The sequence below is a fragment of the Phoenix dactylifera genome, chromosome 5 (genome assembly GCF_009389715.1).
Source record: "Phoenix dactylifera cultivar Barhee BC4 chromosome 5, palm_55x_up_171113_PBpolish2nd_filt_p, whole genome shotgun sequence".
Lineage (NCBI taxonomy): Eukaryota > Viridiplantae > Streptophyta > Magnoliopsida > Arecales > Arecaceae > Phoenix > Phoenix dactylifera.
The window spans coordinates 8887051-8905466 of NC_052396.1; the positions used below are offsets into that span (position 1 = coordinate 8887051).

Consider the following 18416-nt stretch of genomic DNA (forward strand, 5'->3'; position numbering starts at 1 on the left):
TATCAACATCAATAAATGTTACATAGGCACTATTACATGTAAATATCAGTAGAATGTTAATATCATGTAATAACAATATGTTTAGTGCAAGTGAATATTTTTAATTTGTGATGTTCACAGCTCTATAGATAAATAAGTATCAAATTCTTTACATCTCCGATAATAACATTATACTTAATTCAATTCTTACAATAAGAGGAACAAGCTGAATGCATGCTACAAAGTTGAGTTGTATATTATTCGGTGTGTATATATATATATATATATATATTGTTGATTCATTAGAAAAATGTAGCATGTTCAAATATAAACTTATCAGTACTGCATTGTGTGGTTCTTACAGAAAATTCATCCTTGAAGACGAAAACCTAATATTAATTTAAAAAAAATTGAAGCTTGGTAGGTAGCTCATAACATTTAACTTTTATATGCTTTGAGATATCCTTTGCTACCAACTAAGTATTCCAACATATATGTTGTCATGCCCTGAACCCATCACTCCGGTCAACCATACAATATGGATGTACAATCCCTAAGGCAAAGTTTAAAAGAGTATATAATGCATGTTCGTTACTTTTAAATAAGATAAATTGTTTTCATCACTAACAAATAATAGAAATATCCAATTGCGAGTTCCAAATACTCGAGTAGTATTAGAGGTGATTTAATTATTCAACCTTTCACTTGATACCCCAAATTTAGCTGAGATCTAAACATCCAATGGCTCTGAAAAGAGAAATAAAAGCATGTACTGAGATAATAGCTTAGTAAGAATCCCCCACCCCCATAGACACATATTAAATAACGAATAAAATAAATTATTTAATAATAAGTGCAACAATTAGAATTAGATAAAGAGATCAACATATGAAAAATGCAAAATAACCAGTGTTTGAATTCATTTATCTTCCACAACATAGAACGATAATCAATAACAATCAAGAAAATTAGTTACTTTATATTCATTAAATTGTTCATTCATATTTATAATTCTTATTAAGATCCATTCAGTAGATATTAGTTAACAAATATAATTTAGTTTGAATTCAGCTTTGGACTAATCATAGCCACATTTCCAACTCATGATGGGGCAATGATAGTGCCATATTTTCAGCCTATAACAGAGCAATGATAATGCCATATTTTTAGCTTTAAATGAGGCAACGATAATAGTCTATTTTCATCCAATGACAAGCTTAGCCCATAGTCCACACTCATCCATTCATACCAAGAGTGCATATCAAGTATTTTAAATTAGTTTTGGCTTTGAACTATCCACAATCACATTTCCAACTGATGACCAGGTAACCATAATACCATATTTCTAGCCTATGATGGGGCAACGATAATGACACATTTTCTTTCTGTGACAGGGCAGTAATAAATATAACTAGGGTTGAAATCAGATCGGATACTAGCATATCTATATCTATATTTATTTTATTTGACGAATATATATATGTATATACGAATGTTAGTCGGATGTAAAAAATCATATCTATATTATTTCAAGCAGATATGGATACAAATTGGATATCAAAAGTATGGATATATATAAGATAATTAAACTTTATGATCACATAATTAAAGATATTACTAAATGTATAATAAATCAAGTTCATAACATATTAATATGGTTATTTATTTTTTTAAAAGTCTATAAATACTATATAAAATTAAATAGGATTATAAATGGAATCGAATATTCAGATACGGATCGGATAGTTCACTATCCATATCCATATCTATTTTTTTGATTGATATAGATACAAAATATAGATATTTGTCTGATATTTAAATATCTATTTATATCTAGATATATTCGAATATGAAAATAGATCCGAACGAATATTATCCGATCCACCATCACCGGCCATCAAACTATACAATTCTCATTTATATCAATTTCATGCTTCTATCATGCTTAAACTATATCATATAAAATATTATCAAATATTACCACCATCAATCATCAAATTTTGCAAGTCACATCAACTTCATATACTCATTGTGCTTACACTATGGTATGCAGAATGTAATCAAGTTCATCCTATATATCAAACACATGCATACCAAAATATAGAATCATACAAGGAAGCATGTAAAGAAAATTCTTACCTCTATTGACAACCAAAATCCAAACGAGATATGCTGGTCAATCCTACATCCAACATTATCCAATTAATTTAATATTAGTATTCATCATAATTACACGAATTGATTTTCCTCATAAAATAAGAAAACTAACTCATTAACAATCAATTGCTTCACATGCATAATTAATTTAATTAATTAATTATAAAATTTTAAATTCTAATTTTTTTAATATTTTTATCGCCAAAATTAATGATAGTCCTACGTATCTCCTTAACCTAACCCTATGCCAAGTTAACTATTGAAATTAAATAAGAAGGCTAAGGTTTGATCTCAAACAAGTGATTAGTGTAAAACCCCATATGCTAATCTTCTTTCATGGACAACCATTCCTCTACATGAAATTAAACTAACTATATTAGAAATAAATAGAAATTATTAAATAGAAGAGGGTTGTTTAGGGTTAAGATGGAAGTTTACCTATTAGATGAGGGTATTAGAGGGAATTATAGAAATTAATAGAAGAACAGATGGGGATGTTAAGAGAAAGGCTGTGTTTGAAACAAGGAATGATAAGGATGGAACAAATAGGAAGAAAGTTGGTGCTCTGATGACTAATTGGTGGAATGTGAAGTGAGAGTAGTGGCAATGAGGGGTACAAGCGAGGCACAACGTTCACGATCACAAATCGAGAGAAAGGAGTGAAGTGGCAGTGCACTTAACAATGAAGAAATCTAGAATAGCGGCGACATTGTATAGGAGAGGAAGAAATGAAAAATAGGAGAGAAAAAACTGGAGTTCTAATGGTCAATGGGTAGAGAATGAGGAGGAGGTTGGTAATAGGGATCAAGCAGGCTTAGATATGGTAGTGGTGCTTGTGAATTGGAAGAGGAAGGAGAGAAATAAATATAATAGGGCAACAACTGCACTCATCTCCATGACGGTGGTTAAGTAATAGTTTTTGATGATCGTTCTTTTTTATTGAAGATTTTTCATTACAAATATTACTAGCTAACTGTTTTACTTGAAAAATAATTTATTCTTATCCCATCGGTGGGTGTACTTTGAGTGTAAGATACTTTGTTTTTTTTTTTTTACTTTTTTTTTTTTCTTGGGGGTGGGTGTGGGGGTGGTTATTTTTTATTATATTCCATTTCTAGGGATCTCTATCCGGGGACTGTTTTTTATCCACCAACGAGCTGACCCACACTGACACCAAATCCCGCAACATTTCCTGTGCAACAAGCCAGAACCAGTCCGCCCTCCCAAACAGTCCGGGCCCCACCACCCACTCGCGGCTCCCCGCTCCGTATCGCCCAATCGCTGCACTGTGGACCCCTCCAGATGGACCAACCTAAATGCCCAACCATTCCTATCCAATCAACGATGAAACGGTCACAGATAAATGATTCTCTGTGACTACGCCGTCACGAGATCCAATCTCAGCCCTCCAATCCGTGTTTCCCATTCTCACTTAGGTTAGCAACCTCGCTCGTATTCTTCCCTTCTCTTCCCCTCTCTCTGTCACGGCCGATTCCCATCGGGAAAAAAAAATTCTTTCTCTCGGCTGCTCGCTCTCTGCGCGCAGAAAGAGCGGAGAGGAAGGGAGAGAATCTTCTTTTCCTCTCCAAAAGGGGAATCTGAGCGAAAGAAACCCTAATCGATCGATCGAGCGAGCGAGCTAGAGTCTGTAGATAGAGAGAGAGAAACATCGAGTGGAATGTGCGAAAAAGTCTTTATCTCGGCGACGCAAAGAGGCCGGCTTCTTTCGTCCCCTTCCCCCTTGGAATCGTAGAGCTTTTGGGCGGTGGGAGCGAGGAGAAAGGTAAGATTTTTGTTCTTATTTGGTTCCGATTTGGGAGGGGTTTTTTTGATCAGTTGCGGGGAGGGGAAAGGAGGGGATGGATCCGGCGGTGTTGGATGGTATCATACATCGGCTTCTGGAGGTGAGAGGGACAAGGCCGGGAAAGCAGGTGCAGCTCTCGGAGGCGGAGATCCGCCAGCTGTGCCTCGTGTCCAAGGAGATCTTTATGCAGCAGCCCAACCTCCTGGAGCTCGAGGCGCCCATCAAGATTTGTGGTAAATTCCGAGACCTGTGTCTTGAGTTTTTATGATCTGGGTGCGGGCCAATTTGGTTGCTTGGAGTTGGGTTTTGTTCATCTTTGATCTTGGAGAGGGACAAAAGGTCCGGTTTTTAATCGAATTTGTGCCTTAAAGCACCAGAGTCTACGATCCACTCCATGCTATTTGCGTGATTGAAAATAATAGGAACTGTCGTTAGGTAAGTGAGGGATTAAGATTTTGGTTGCTGCTTGGGTTTTATGACATATTAGAGGGATGATATAGAAGAAGGACCTTTGAAATTTGGAAATTGAAATCTAAATTGCTGGTTCTATAGTCATTAGTTCGATTCCTGTATCTCATCTGCATCCATGAAACCTTTGCTGCATATGCCCAAATCATTAGAAATTCTCTCTTTTCTTATTATACCACTAGTCAGCTGGGAACTTAATTTATTCTCATTTAGTAGCCATGTGCCCTTTCACTTCCTACCATTCTAAGCCTACAATATAACTAGCCTTATCATTATCATGTATGTTTTCTCGTTGTAAGAATCAATTCCTCATGGGACATTCTCATCGATCAACCTATCATTCTCTTTGCATCTCAATTTATTTTTCACTCTTTTGCTCTACAAATTTTCTAACTAAAGTTGCACTCTTGTATTATCTTGATTTGATTCTCCGTCAGACTTAATTTATTCTTTTATTCATTGTTGTCAACTCTTATTATCTTGCTTTATGTCTTAAGCATATTTTTACACCTATGGGTGAACTTGAATATCAACTATCAAAGAATATCTAGCATATACATGATGGTTAGGTTTTTATGCCCACTCCTATTTTAAGGGGTATTAAAGGGTGTCCTATTGCACGAGGCTCCCACTATTGTAGGGCCTAGGGAGGGTCAAATGTATGCGGCCTTTCTCTATATGTAGAGGTTGTTTCTGTGTTTTGAACCCATGACATCGAGATCACAATGGAGCAGCCTTACTATTGTACCCAAGCCTGCCTTCTATTATTGTTGGTGTATTACCATGGAAAACTCTTTTCCTCCAACATATCATCGCTTCATTGTTTATCAGGTAAGGTTTTCCTGCCAGCTCTTATTGTGGCTGTATTACCATGAAAAACTCCCTGCCTTAAAACCTATTGTTGCTCCAATAGACATATCAATAGCACTTTAATTTCATAGGTTCCAATATATTTTTTGTTTTATGCCCCACTAGAAATCTTAGTACATTATTTTTTATATTTCTTGTAAGGAGAAAATATGTATGCCTTTAGGGTTTTGCAATGGTACTCTTTCAAGATTCGTATAGTAAGTGTTTTCAGCCATATATTTAAAAATGAACTCTTTATATAGGTTACTGGGTAATTGGAAATGCACGTCAAAAGTGTAGGATTGTTTTAATTTTCCAAAAGACCGTATCCTATTCCAAACTCCTCTCATTTTCTTCTTCTCTCTATTCATCACCATAGTCATTCGTCATCGGGCCATGAGAAGAGCCAGAAATGTAAAAAAGAACTAATCCATGCACACTCTTGGATAAAATCAACATCCATTCCTCTTTGGTTTTTGATGTAAAGAGAAAGAGCCCATATGGCTGATAGATGCGTTAAGGTACTAGCATTTGGTGACAACTTGCATAACAATGTTTTTGTGTCCAACCAGTCCAACCCCACCATCTTGAGCCACTTGGGACCGCCTCTGCAAAGATCAATGCATCATACTACACGGTCTTTATGTAGGAATCTTTTGATGAGAGCATCTATCAGCCGAACTGTGCTGCCTATCTCAATGGTGCCCAACAACATAGTCTCTTAAGTGCACCGATGGACTTGTAGTCCAAGAGGTGGTAGGGTCATCGGAGCAAGAATTATGAGGCTAACAAGGTCGTGTGGTGGATGCTCTTAGTAGTTTAGGTCCTTGCCTGGAACTTGGTGCCACCTTTGAGGCACTCCGACTTCTTCATGGATATCATATAGAGATTGGGAGCTTGTATGACTCCCGGCCAGCAGAGGTTGAGGATGGCCAGACTTTGGTAGTCATCCCGCAACCTACAGGTGGAGAGAGGAAGGGGAAAAACAATTGGTTGCCAATCAATTTTATAGTAGTTTCCCATAATGCCCCCGATTAACTAATGGTCCAAATCAGTTCGCCTAAAAAATGAAATATAACATAGGTGGCAAAATCCATGCCCTTAATATATTATGCTGTAGGTGGTGTTAATCTTGTCATTTGGAAATAAATTTTGATTGTTCTTGATTTGGTTGTCAAAATATTCCAGTCTTTTGAACAATTGTTTTAGGTAAATTGGCAATTGGCATTTTGGACTACCCTTTGGTTTCTAATCACTTAATGGAAGTGCACTAATTATATATTTTGGTTGGTTGGAAAGTGGAGATAGTTTTATCCTGAAATTCTTAGGTTTTATATTCACCAGCATTTTGCTCTTACATGTTTATAAATTCAAAACCCATTGAAAAAGTAAGATTGCCTTTGTTATTTTTATGTCTTTGTCATCATTAAAGGATGAATATTAGGCTGCTTTTCGGAGAGTCGTCAGCATACTTAACTTTATTTTGGGCTATGGATTGAGTGCATCCTTGATATTATATCTTCTTAATATCTTTAGCAGCTTTTGTTTTTTTTTGTGTTGCTTTTTTGTAATAATTTTCCTTAGAAAATTTAGTAGCTTGTGGATATAGAAAGATCTTATGAGAGTTTAGATGCTATAAGTGAGGTCTCCTACCAAGCAAATTAGAGAATGGAAGGAATTGGAGCTGGATGGAACAGAGAAGAATGAAATCCTATTTTTTAATGGAAATGGTTGGGGTGATCTTGATTGTTCGCAAGCATTTTGATGAGGTTGTGATGCTCTGCAATAAATTTTCTAGTTTTGAAGAATGAACTATAGTTTTCCATTAATTTCTCCTTTTATATAGAACATGGTGAATCTTGGTGTTTTCTAGTAGTTCCATTGTTGACTTGATCATGATGTAACTTTATTTTTAGATTTGATTGAAAGAAACCGGATCTAGAACTTCACCTTGAGATTTGATTGTCAAGATTTTCATTAATCTGATATGGAACCATAAAGATTTGGCATTAGGAGTTTAAGATTTGTTGTCAAGTTATTGAATGCAGATTGCGGCACGTGTCACATGAATTGCTTAAAAATGCAAGGCATTCTATGATGGAGATGCAAATGGAGTCGATATATAAGTTTGAAAAACTTTTTGGTTCAAAAATAAAGGAAAGGAGCAATTTGGTAGCGAGTGATCCTTTAACTAAAGATCCTCCTATTGAAGATTAACAAACCAGAGATTGTTCTATGTAGGAAAAGTCCTGAAGTTGAAGACCCAAAGGTTGGTGATCTCACATCAGTTGATAGACTAGTGAAATAGAAGATAAATTGTTGCATTCTTTAGTATTTGGTGAGGTTCCAAAGTTGTTGATTCTTAGAGAAAGTTTTTTGACACATTTAATCATGCCAAGTAGGACCTCGTGCAACTGTGGATTGAGTGTTTTGTGATTAATGATTTAGAGCCACTAGGTTGTCATTCTAATGGCCTAGTGTCTGCATATCTTGGAGATCCATTGGCTTAACAAGTATGTAGGCTTCATCACCATGATTTTGGGATGAGACTCATTACCAAAGTGTTTAACCAACTATATGGGCTGGCATGTTGAACCTTTGCGTGCCATCCATCTCTTGTAAAAGCTCTGTTTGGTGGTATTGCAAGATTTTCTAGAGTCCTCATAATTGCAATTAGTTTTAGATTTGGTTTTCCTATTGTGATCCCTAACTTTTTGAGTTTGACCGTACCATCTTTATTAGTTTGAAACACTTTGCGATAATAGTGTAACCTAGGAAGCACTTATTCTTCACTAGCTATTGCTGCATCCAATATGTATCGCATGCTGATACATATAGGTTATAACCCTGATAGTTGTAGAGGTTTTCAATTGGTTGGTCGGGTCAGGTTTGGGTTGGGTTGAGCTCATATATAAGGCCCTACGGGCCTAACCCCCTAGGGTTTAGAATGCATGATCCAACCCAAGTCGCAGCCAATCCAGAGCTGGTGGTTGATACCTCGGTGGAGAGGTTGAGAGAGAGGGTGGCAGTGGTTGGTTTCTTGGCGGAGAGGTAGAAGTGGGGATGGTGGCGGCGGAAGAGAGGGCAGAGATAGAAGGTGGCTGTGGAACAAGAGGTAGGGCAAAGAGAGTAGGTGGCAATGGCAACTGTCAATTAGAATATGGAACTAGGAAAAGCAGGGGCAAAGTTGGAGGATGGAGAGCAATACCTGTGAGAACTCAAAAAGAGCTACTGAGTGGCCAGTAAGAGCCGACGAGATTCCCGATGGAGAGAAGTTAGAGAAGAGTTCAGAGGGGTGGGGAGAGAGAATACTTGGGAGAGGAGTGGGCCTGGAGAGGCTGCTAGGGGTTAGACACTGCCCTTCTCATCTTTCTGTTGATTATGAGCCATTGAATCAAATATCTAGTGGTTCATATTCACCCATCACTGGACATATATTTTTTAGAAATTATAAAATCTATACCCTCAAGGGCCTCAACCAATGGGTTGGGTTAGGTGGATTGAGTATAGGGTCGGGTAAACGAGTCTGGATCACGATTACGACCCCTAGATGCATGTCCCAAATGGAAAATAAGCATCATGAATTCTTTATGACTGAATGAGGTTTGAATACTTAAGTATTGATAAAAAACTCCTGCAATTATGCCATAATACTTTAAACTGCCAGTAGTTAACTGGGTTTAATTAATTGTGTTTCATACCCACATTTGCACCCAATATGGTAAGCAAATTTCTGCTGGCCTCCATCCTCTCCTGTGCCGCAGTATCTTGTGCCCTACCTAATAAAAGAGGGAAGAAAGGGAGAGAAGAATAATCAAGAAGCGATGGTTGTAGTGGATCATTGCAGCAAAAGACCATGATACACAAAACTGTTTGTGTGCATTTCTTTTTCCTTTCCTTTCTTTGGACTTCCTACAGAACCCTTTGTTTCCTCTTTATTCTCCTTTAGCATGACTAAAAGCCGTTTTTCCTTTGGATGCTGACACTTCTCCCCTTTCTTCACCAGTCTTCACGTGACGGGGGCCATTCATGGTGAGATGGGTGGTCTCATGATTTGCCTTGGTATATCTTCATTATATCATATTAATATCTCATATGCATGTCTGTGCTTAGAGTTTAATTCTTAGCCTCTAGATATTTGTTCCTTCACCTTATCCTCAGAGTTCTACAGCATATTCATGCCTACATTCTGACATTCGCATCTTTGCTAATTTTGTATTATGTGTTTTGTCTCTTCTTGCTGCTCAGCATTTTGTAGTTACATGCATCAGTTATATAATACCCGAGAAGCCCTTCCACTTCAACTCATCTAGTTCTACTGGATAAGTCTTCATCTATCTCCTCCTCCTCTTGTAAAGCAGTTCCAAAATTATATTGTGGTATCTCCTGATTGTCAGTACTAACTTGAGCCCTTTTTCTCATATCCATTTTCTTTAGCATGTTTCCCATACTTATTCTACTACCTTTGAGGTTCCTACCCTATCAGACATTCATTTACTATTCCAATTTAGCATTTCTGTTGCTTCTCCTCTCAACATCTAACACTATACCATTGTCAGATAATGTACATTGTGGTACACTATTCCTGAATATCAACATTAAAATTAATCTATGACTAGTGTTGATGGAATGAGGGATATATAAGCCTTGTCTTAGCTTTAGGCCCAATCCACAAGGCCCACAACTATTTCTGACGCTTATCACTATCCTAGCATACATGTCTTTGTTGATATCAATTTGTTGTTTGTGCACAGCTTTTTTGTCCTTAAAGTCCAAAAAATCACCTTTCCTACATTCAATATTACAAAGCTTTCTCCAAGCTCATAAAGAACATGAACTTCCCATTAATTATCTTGAGGGCAAAGTTGCCTATATTGTCAACCTTCCTAGTCTCATAATTCTAGTGCCCTCAATTATAGGAAGGTTTCTTTTAAAAGGAAACTCCCAAAAAATAACAAAATGCCGAGAGCTGACACTTGCAGCTGACACCCCAAAACTAAAGTGCCTAGGGAAAACTTTATATAGCATTAGGAAAAAAATCATAGTTTTGTTGTTCAACATAGATCAAACAAATGAAACCTCTTTAAACTTGGTTACCATTGTTCCAATCAATTATTTTGTTTCATTTAAGCATACTTGCTGCTTGTGACAAAAAGTGAACACAAGAGGAGAGACTTCATATCATGATGAAAAAGCACTCAGAAGGTATTATAAGGAACAAGTCTATGCATGTATGTGTGAGCATGTGTTTGGGTACATATACAAACGTATGTATGTATGCATGTATATTTACATATCTCATACAAACAAGTCTATTTCATTCATACAAATACCATCCATCATCGAATACAAATACTTTGGTTATTTTCACTTATACAAATACAAACACAATCAATGGCACTGCAATGGCCATGATGCACTTCTAATGGTTTTTCTTTGGGGTTTTAGCGTGTTAGCATATAGTGGCCATTATTGGCATGGGCTATAAACATGCTTGCAACATTATTGAAATTATCCTGTAGCATTGTAGTGACAGTTACTTTGTAGATTTGGACAGAAGCACATTAGGTTCAGTTATAGAGATAACTAGTGCCATTTACAACATCATATGTGAGCCATACCTCATGACTCTGTCAAAATTATAAATGTGTGTATCATGAATCCCTTTGACAAATATCTTCTTTAGGTTCATTCATTGATAATAAGATAATAATGTTTTTGATCACATAAAGCATACTTACAAGATAATAGTTTTATAGGTAAATAAATCCTTTTAGATATGTCTCATTTTATCATTTGGACACTGACATATAATTGTGAATAGAAAAACTCATTTGCCATGCTTTGCGGATATTTAACACTATTTTTTTTTCTTGATCACCGTTCATGTGCACACAAGCAGGTGAGGTTGTTCATGGGTAGGTCAGGATTGATGACAAAGCTGGTTTGAGGAGGTAGAACATCTTGCTTTCCAGGCTTACCAAGGAATAACTATAGGTAGCTTTAGTGTGACATATTATTGACCAGATAGCATATTTGTGGTTAATGGTGCAAATATTTAATTAGCAAAAGAAATTATAGCTAGAGATGATAAGAAGGAATAGGGAATTGGGTGATCGAGGATGATTTGATTTCTTTTCCTCACCTCAAAAATGCTCATACTTCTTATGCATTGAAGCTTAGATCTTAGTGAATACTATAAAATGATAACCATCCTCATGAATTGTTTGGGGTTCTTCATCTGCATGAGTCCTAATTATAATTGAACTTACATACTAAGTTATCAGGAATTGCAATTGCATTGTAGTTGGTTTGTTTCTATTGTTAAGTTTTTATTTTAACCACAACATTTTCTAGAGCTTGCTCTTAAGTTTGGTGGTAGAGTTTGGTAAGCTACATCTATTTTACTGTTTGATGGTGACTAGGCTCTCAGTTAAGGGTGTCCACCTGTGGATCAGCATCTTGAAGATGGGAAAGGCGATTCCCACCAAATTGCTGAAGAGAGGTCTCCTTTATTTAACATCGTGGTTGAACTTGTAGATGTAGGAACAGCCAAACTAAGATTGGAGAGCTCTGGATGTTTAATGAATGATATGGCTGAATTGAGACCAAGTAAATCTAATGGGATTTTGTTGGATTGCTTAGATGCAACTATTTAATAAAAAGGTTTACTAATAGGTGCAGTTGTGGAATACTGGGAAGAAAATTTTGTGAATAGGGATATTTTAGGAATGACAGCATGAAAGCTTTAACAAATGGAAAAGCTTAAGTTTTTAAGCTGCACTTGGTAGAACATGAAGATTATATTTATCTTTAATTATTTGGTTTTGGAGTTTTAAAAATATAATTTGATTTTGGATATGCTTGGTTAGTTAAAAATGGAAATCTATCGACTTGCACTTTTTGCTATAAATCTGATGTTTCAGATCGGAGCTGATACGTCGTTGTTATTTCTTGGAGATGAGTTGGGACTCTTCTTTCTCCACACAAGTAGGATAAGGACATGATCAAGGTTCGCCGAACCAGTACCATCTCCGATACTGGCCGACGACTAGTTTAGCACGGTACAGGTCTATGCCATGCCGTTTCGGGATGTACCAATGTGGAGAGGAAGGTGGTACCTCTTCGGCATTGCAGTGTCGTTCAGCATTGTCGTCAAGCACCAGGAATGGATGCCCTAGGGTTTTGAGGGAGGGGAATGAGTGCAGCAATCGAATCAGGAAAAAAAGCTAGAGGTGCTGTGGCATTAGGGCGACTTATATACTGAACTATGTCGGGAGCCGATTGGTCTGGTTTGGTGCTCCTCAAACCGGCTTGTTCAAAATTCTTTGGATATGATTATATGAAGGTCTCACCTCAAGATATTTATAAATTGCAATTCTTGTTGGGAATATATGCAGGAGTATTCGAGCATGCAAGTCAATTGTCAGCTTTGTGTCAAGTCCATCGCCATACATCGTGGGACATTTGATATTAATTAACATGGGAATAATGGACACTAAATTTGGCATTCCGTATTATAGAGTGTTGAGTATAACTACAAATATCCTGTTTGTGCTGGCCGAGTGTCAACAAAATTCAGTTTAATTAAATTATGATTTGCACATGGATAACAACAAAACTAAATTAAACTTTGAACAGATAATGCTTTTTTAAAAATCTTATTATGTTAGAATATAACTTAACATTTTTGTATTATTAAGTTCTAGATCTATTAAATATCCGAACACAACCCTAAATAGTTCTTTTTGCGAAGGACTATAGATGCCGAGCTGGTCTGATGGATCTTCTTCATCAGGTTTTGAATGCTACAAGTTGGCTTTGCTTACTAAGGAAAAGATAGAATAGAGAGGAGATACTAGAATAAGAGACAAAAGAAAGCAGTGAAGAATGAGGAGAAAATAAAATTGATCACCAACTCTTTTGGAGCCAAAAGATACTTTATTCTTAGCTTGATCTGAAAAAATAAAATCCTATCTATTGCCAATATCTTTTTTTATTCTGTCATCATTCTATTCTAAGCAATTCCAAACCCTAATTGTTGTGTTTGTTATGGGTATCTCATTAAATTTATGTTGTTCCAAAAGGAAGCTCTTGCATGCTTTTCATAGAGGTTTGACTAACTCATTGGTAGGGCATACATTAAAAAACATTGAAATTGCATGTATGATCTACCTACAGGATTTTTTTGTTATTTTTATTACTATTGTTATTGTTGTTGTTGTTGTTGTTGTTATTATTATTATTATTATTATTGTCATCATTACCATTATCATTGCCATTATTTACAAAGTCAGCATCCAGTGCATCCATGTGCACTTGTGTGAGTCATGGGCTTGATTGTATGATGGGCATTTTGTGGTGAACTTTGCCTTTTTCACATAGTTATGGAGTCTTCTTTTTGAGTCATGGTGTAATTGAGGTTTGACCGGGCCTTGACTGGTTATAAACCAGCCTTCATTTGGATGATGATGCACTTGATTATTTTTTGAACTTGGCTTTATCGTGGTGTGAGTGCCAATTTGCGCGGAGACAGTCATGAGTTGATTCGATCTCTGAGTTGACTTTATGGTGATTGGTTATTACTTGATCAAGCGCTGTCATATATGGGAGCCTAGTTGCATCAGAATTAAGTTTCATAAACTAGACCAACTACAGAGTATAGATTGCAACGATGATTAAAGGATTTGCTATGATAAGTTTTGAGATTTGCACTTTACGATGGACTAGCAGTATATCCTAGAGAAGACAAGTAATACATGAATTTTGGTGTTTATCTTTCTCCCTTCTCTTTTGCCACCACTATTTACAATTTCAAGTTTAAAAAGTGATTGCTTGGTAAATGATTTTGCTGCATGATGTCGGTACTTGATTAGTTCCATTGTAGTATTGCATTAGTCTTCTTACCTAACACTAACTTGAGATTTGACTATCAAGGTCATGCATGTTACATAGAATTGCTCTTGTTTGGTTGGCTACTTAAGAAAACCCCCTGCTGCGAGACCACATTTTCTTCTTCTCCTTCTTATCTCTTCAACATGGGAGGGATCCGTCGTAGCATCATAGCTCTTGACAAAGACCTGCAGAAAATTAATAAGCAAAATCAAATAATTCCGTTTCCTTTGTTTTATTGAGCATGATTCATACTTAGTTAAATTTGTCCCTACAAACATCATTTCACATGAAAGGTCCTTGTTGCTTTGGCCTAGTTTTGGCTTTGTCCTATTATCCATGTTAATCTTCTAGATGATGTCTCCTTTGCAGTGGCCCTCAGTATGAACGCACAGCGAATGGGGATCTATTAAGTGGATCACTAGGTTTAGCGGTTATGATTATGATTTGCTTCCCACCTAAATGAACAATTTCACTTCAACTTTCTTGTCATATATCATCAATGGGGAACTAAAGGTACTTTAGGTATTTGTTAGTGTCCTCGCATGTCCTTTTTTTTTTGTATAATTAAGCATGATTTGTAGTGAGACAGAGAAGTTAAACCTTTTGCCCCTTATTGATGACTATATCAAAAGAATCAAATGCGTTGCTTTGGCCTGGATGTTGGCTCTGTTTTGTATGTTCATGTTATGTCATCCATGGACAAAATACTAACGTCTTCCAGAATTAAACCTTGAGTCAACTTCCCATGTAAGCCCCTAACAGCCAGAATACCACCTCTCTCGATGGTCAATCACACTTGGTTCACTGTTTGTAACAGTTCTCCTTGTTGCTATTAATATTAACCCTCTGGAACAATATATCTTCATTAATATGCTTCATAAATTCTTGATTCTATGCGTGCATCTTAACCAACTTAACAAGAACTATGCTTAGGTCTTCCCTCCTCCCTCATTTTCCCTTCAATTTATCTTAGCAAGAAAATGTCCTAATTTGTTGATTATGTGGAATGAATTATAAATGCTAGTTAACCTGCAATCACATTTAACAAGCTATTCTTCCAGTGCTCATATCTCTGTAAATCATAGTTTCTTGTATGCTCTGCATCATCCATTTGTATCTTTTTTTCCTTAAGGCAGTATAGGCAGAAAAAACTTATGAGTAGTTTAAAGTTCTATATTGCTTTAATTTTTAATCTTTTTGTAACCACCATGAACACATTTTTCACACATCACACCTGGAGATATTCATTAATTTTTACTTCATTTTCAAGTTTAAATAAGTAATATTGAAAATATCTGTTTAATTGATCAATTTGTTGAAGTAACAATTTAATCTGCTATGTACCTGCTAATATTTTGCTAAACTTTCCTGCTAATATGTGGTTTGCTTTGCAATGCAGGTGATATTCATGGCCAATATTCTGACCTCTTAAGGCTATTTGAATATGGTGGATTGCCGCCTAAAGCTAATTACTTGTTTTTAGGGGATTATGTAGATCGAGGGAAACAGAGCTTAGAAACAATTTGTCTTCTTTTAGCCTACAAGATTAAATATCCAGAGAACTTCTTTCTCTTAAGAGGGAATCATGAATGTGCCTCTATAAACCGTATCTATGGGTTTTATGATGAATGTAAGCGCAGATTTAATGTAAGACTCTGGAAGGTCTTCACAGATTGTTTCAACTGCCTTCCTGTGGCAGCTCTCATTGATGAAAAGATTCTCTGCATGCATGGAGGTCTTTCGCCAGAGTTGCAAAATTTGGACCAAATACGAAATTTAACGCGTCCTACCGATGTTCCAGACACGGGCCTTCTTTGTGATCTTCTCTGGTCTGATCCTAGCAATGATATTCAAGGATGGGGAATGAATGACAGGGGAGTTTCATATACTTTTGGTCCTGATAGGGTTTCTGAGTTCCTTCAGAAGCATGATTTAGACCTTATATGTCGTGCTCACCAGGTTATAGATGGCTGTCTTCATTTATTTTTTACTTTTGATGTATAGATAAAGCTGCTATTTAATTCAAGTTCTTTACTTGTCAGGTGGTGGAGGATGGATATGAATTCTTTGCTGACAGACAACTTGTAACAATCTTCTCGGCACCAAATTACTGTGGCGAATTCGACAATGCAGGTGCCATGATGAGTGTAGATGAAACCTTGATGTGTTCATTCCAAATTTTGAAGCCTGCGGAAAAGAAAACCAAGTTTGGCTTTGGTAGTACGACTACAGCTAAAGCTGGAACCCCACCACCAGGAGTAAAGGTGCATGCAGTTTATTTTTGAAGTTTCAGGTGTTATTAATTTTTATCGGCTGCTGTATTCTCCAGATTCCTTGCCAATACATAATACCTCTTACAAAACAGGGGAAAAATCTAACTTATCATTAAAAACAAAGACTTGAATAATTCTGTCATCTCCAATGCCAACAGCTGACGAGAGAAAGTGAGGTTCTGTAGAATCTATTATTTACTGGTGCATCACTTTTCCATCATCATGAAGTTAAGAAGTCACATCACTTCTGTGATTAATTTAGCATCTAATCTTTTTCTGTTTCTAAATAGGACATTAATATGAATAAAATGTTTTTGCATTCTAGCATGCTTCTTGTGTTTCTTTTTCTTCTGCATTTGACTGACTCTCTCTTTCACAAGATACAATAATTAGGTATCATCAATGTCATTGATTCAAGATCAATAGAGTTTTTGGTTTTCGATGATTGTCAGTCAGTGATCTTTATCATAATTATGGTTATTTCAAGTGGAACTTGAAACATAATCATAAGAAATTTATGATCATGGATTTTGCCCAAGACAATTCCTGTAGCCCAGATAATTTTTCAGCTGATCTCACTCACTAATCATGCATCTGGAGTAAATGGATACGTAGGGTGGATGAAAGTCTGACTTAAAGCGAACTAAATGTAACAAAATTGTTGTTAGCATACTACTCTAAGGATTTATTGATTTATTTTATTTTGCAGAATTAGTTATATGTCATAACTAAATGGCTATCTAAGTTCAATCTGACATTGACTTCATGCAAATCCAGATTGATGTTTGAGTATTTCTTTAAATTATACATATTCTTGTCTATTTCTTATTAATGTGATTGTGTTTCTTGTTGATATTTTTTTGGGTCTTATTTCTTGTCCGCTCTCATCTATAGGGTCATTATACCTTCTCCACTGGAGAAATTTCTTTAATCTAAGTCTGTTTTCGTCTCAGTGGGTTGGAACCTCAGATATATATATATATAGGCACACATATGCATATATGTACGTAACAACTTTATTCTATACACAAGAATTATTGTCTTCTATGTTCCTATAAATTCTGACAGCTTTTTTTTTGCCTCCCTATACCAGTCTTTTCTTGGTGCAAGAGCATGAGATAGGCAATCATAGAGGACACGCCACTGTATGCTGTCCGCTGACCAAGCGCTCATCCAAAAAAGAATCCCAATCATCATTTTTATCGACTACAGTTAGGTACTTATGGCTCAGGTGTTCCTTTTCCTTTTTTTTTTTTTGATGTCGCACATTTCTTGATCCGTATGTAAATTAGTTGTGGATGGTTAGGACATGCGTGCTTGATCTCAATTTCAAGAACATCAGAAATGTGAATCTGCTTGATCTTTCCAATATGAATTTGGAAGAAAATAATAGACTCTAATTTTTAAACATAATATTGCTCGTTGTGCTTCGCATCCTCCAGAGATGGAGCCATGCAGCAGTGTTTTAGTTATCTTTCAGACGTGTGTTGCATCTATTATCATCTTGTTCTGAACCCTGCTACCGCATCCGGTAAAAGTTTCAGATCATCGGAAAGGTGCAAAATCCGCTGCATACCATAAATATTTAGCACAATGCGAGTGTCACTGTCCTCCATCAACCCAAAGTTAGCACATGATGCTAGCTGAAGTATGTGCTAAGGTACTATTGCAGGGGCAATATTTTTCTGAAATAGTGTTAATTGTGTGGTTTGTGATTTATTCTGTAACAGTAACTTGGGTGGAAGTTGGATGGCAGGGACTCGTTTTGGGCTATCATGTTTGATCAGGTATCCATTCAATCCACTCAACCTTCATTAGAACAGTGGCTTGCAAGAACATGTAACATTAGCTTGGAGAGATTCGACAGTGGGTATTATGTATTGATGACCAACATGTGAACGACAAATTAGAGAAGTATGCTGGGTCTTTGATGTCTGAATTTAATTAGGCTTGTGAATGGATTGAAGTCATAATAGAGCATGGTAATATGA

The 18416-nt window shown here is 36.4% G+C and overlaps 1 protein-coding gene across 2 annotated transcripts; it reads left to right on the top strand.

Annotated features, from left to right (window-relative positions):
- The first annotated feature begins 3593 nt into the window (after positions 1-3593).
- On the top strand, positions 3594-17848 carry LOC103703608 (serine/threonine-protein phosphatase PP1 isozyme 3). 2 transcript variants are annotated; one of them, XM_008786519.4, is made up of 4 exons: positions 3594-4173; positions 15552-16111; positions 16195-16416; positions 17519-17848. In XM_008786519.4, exons 1-4 carry the CDS (start codon positions 3996-3998, stop codon positions 17540-17542), a joined length of 984 nt encoding a protein of 327 aa, XP_008784741.1. In that variant the 5' UTR covers positions 3594-3995; the 3' UTR covers positions 17543-17848. The 2 variants fall into 2 exon arrangements, with proteins under 2 accessions (XP_008784741.1, XP_026659186.1); XM_026803385.2 differs by lacking the exon at positions 17519-17848 and adding an exon at positions 17320-17443 and having other exon boundaries at positions 3969-4173.
- The last annotated feature ends 568 nt before the right edge of the window (positions 17849-18416 follow it).

Excerpts from the sequence above, each read along its gene's own strand:
- LOC103703608 (XM_026803385.2), top strand. The coding sequence starts at position 3,996 with ATGGATCCGGCGGTGTTGGATGGTATCATACATCGGCTTCTGGAGGTG. Across the intron at positions 4,174-15,551 it reads GGCGCCCATCAAGATTTGTG|GTGATATTCATGGCCAATAT; the intron begins GTAAATTCCGAG and ends TTTGCAATGCAG. Across the intron at positions 16,112-16,194 it reads TTATATGTCGTGCTCACCAG|GTGGTGGAGGATGGATATGA; the intron begins GTTATAGATGGC and ends TTTACTTGTCAG.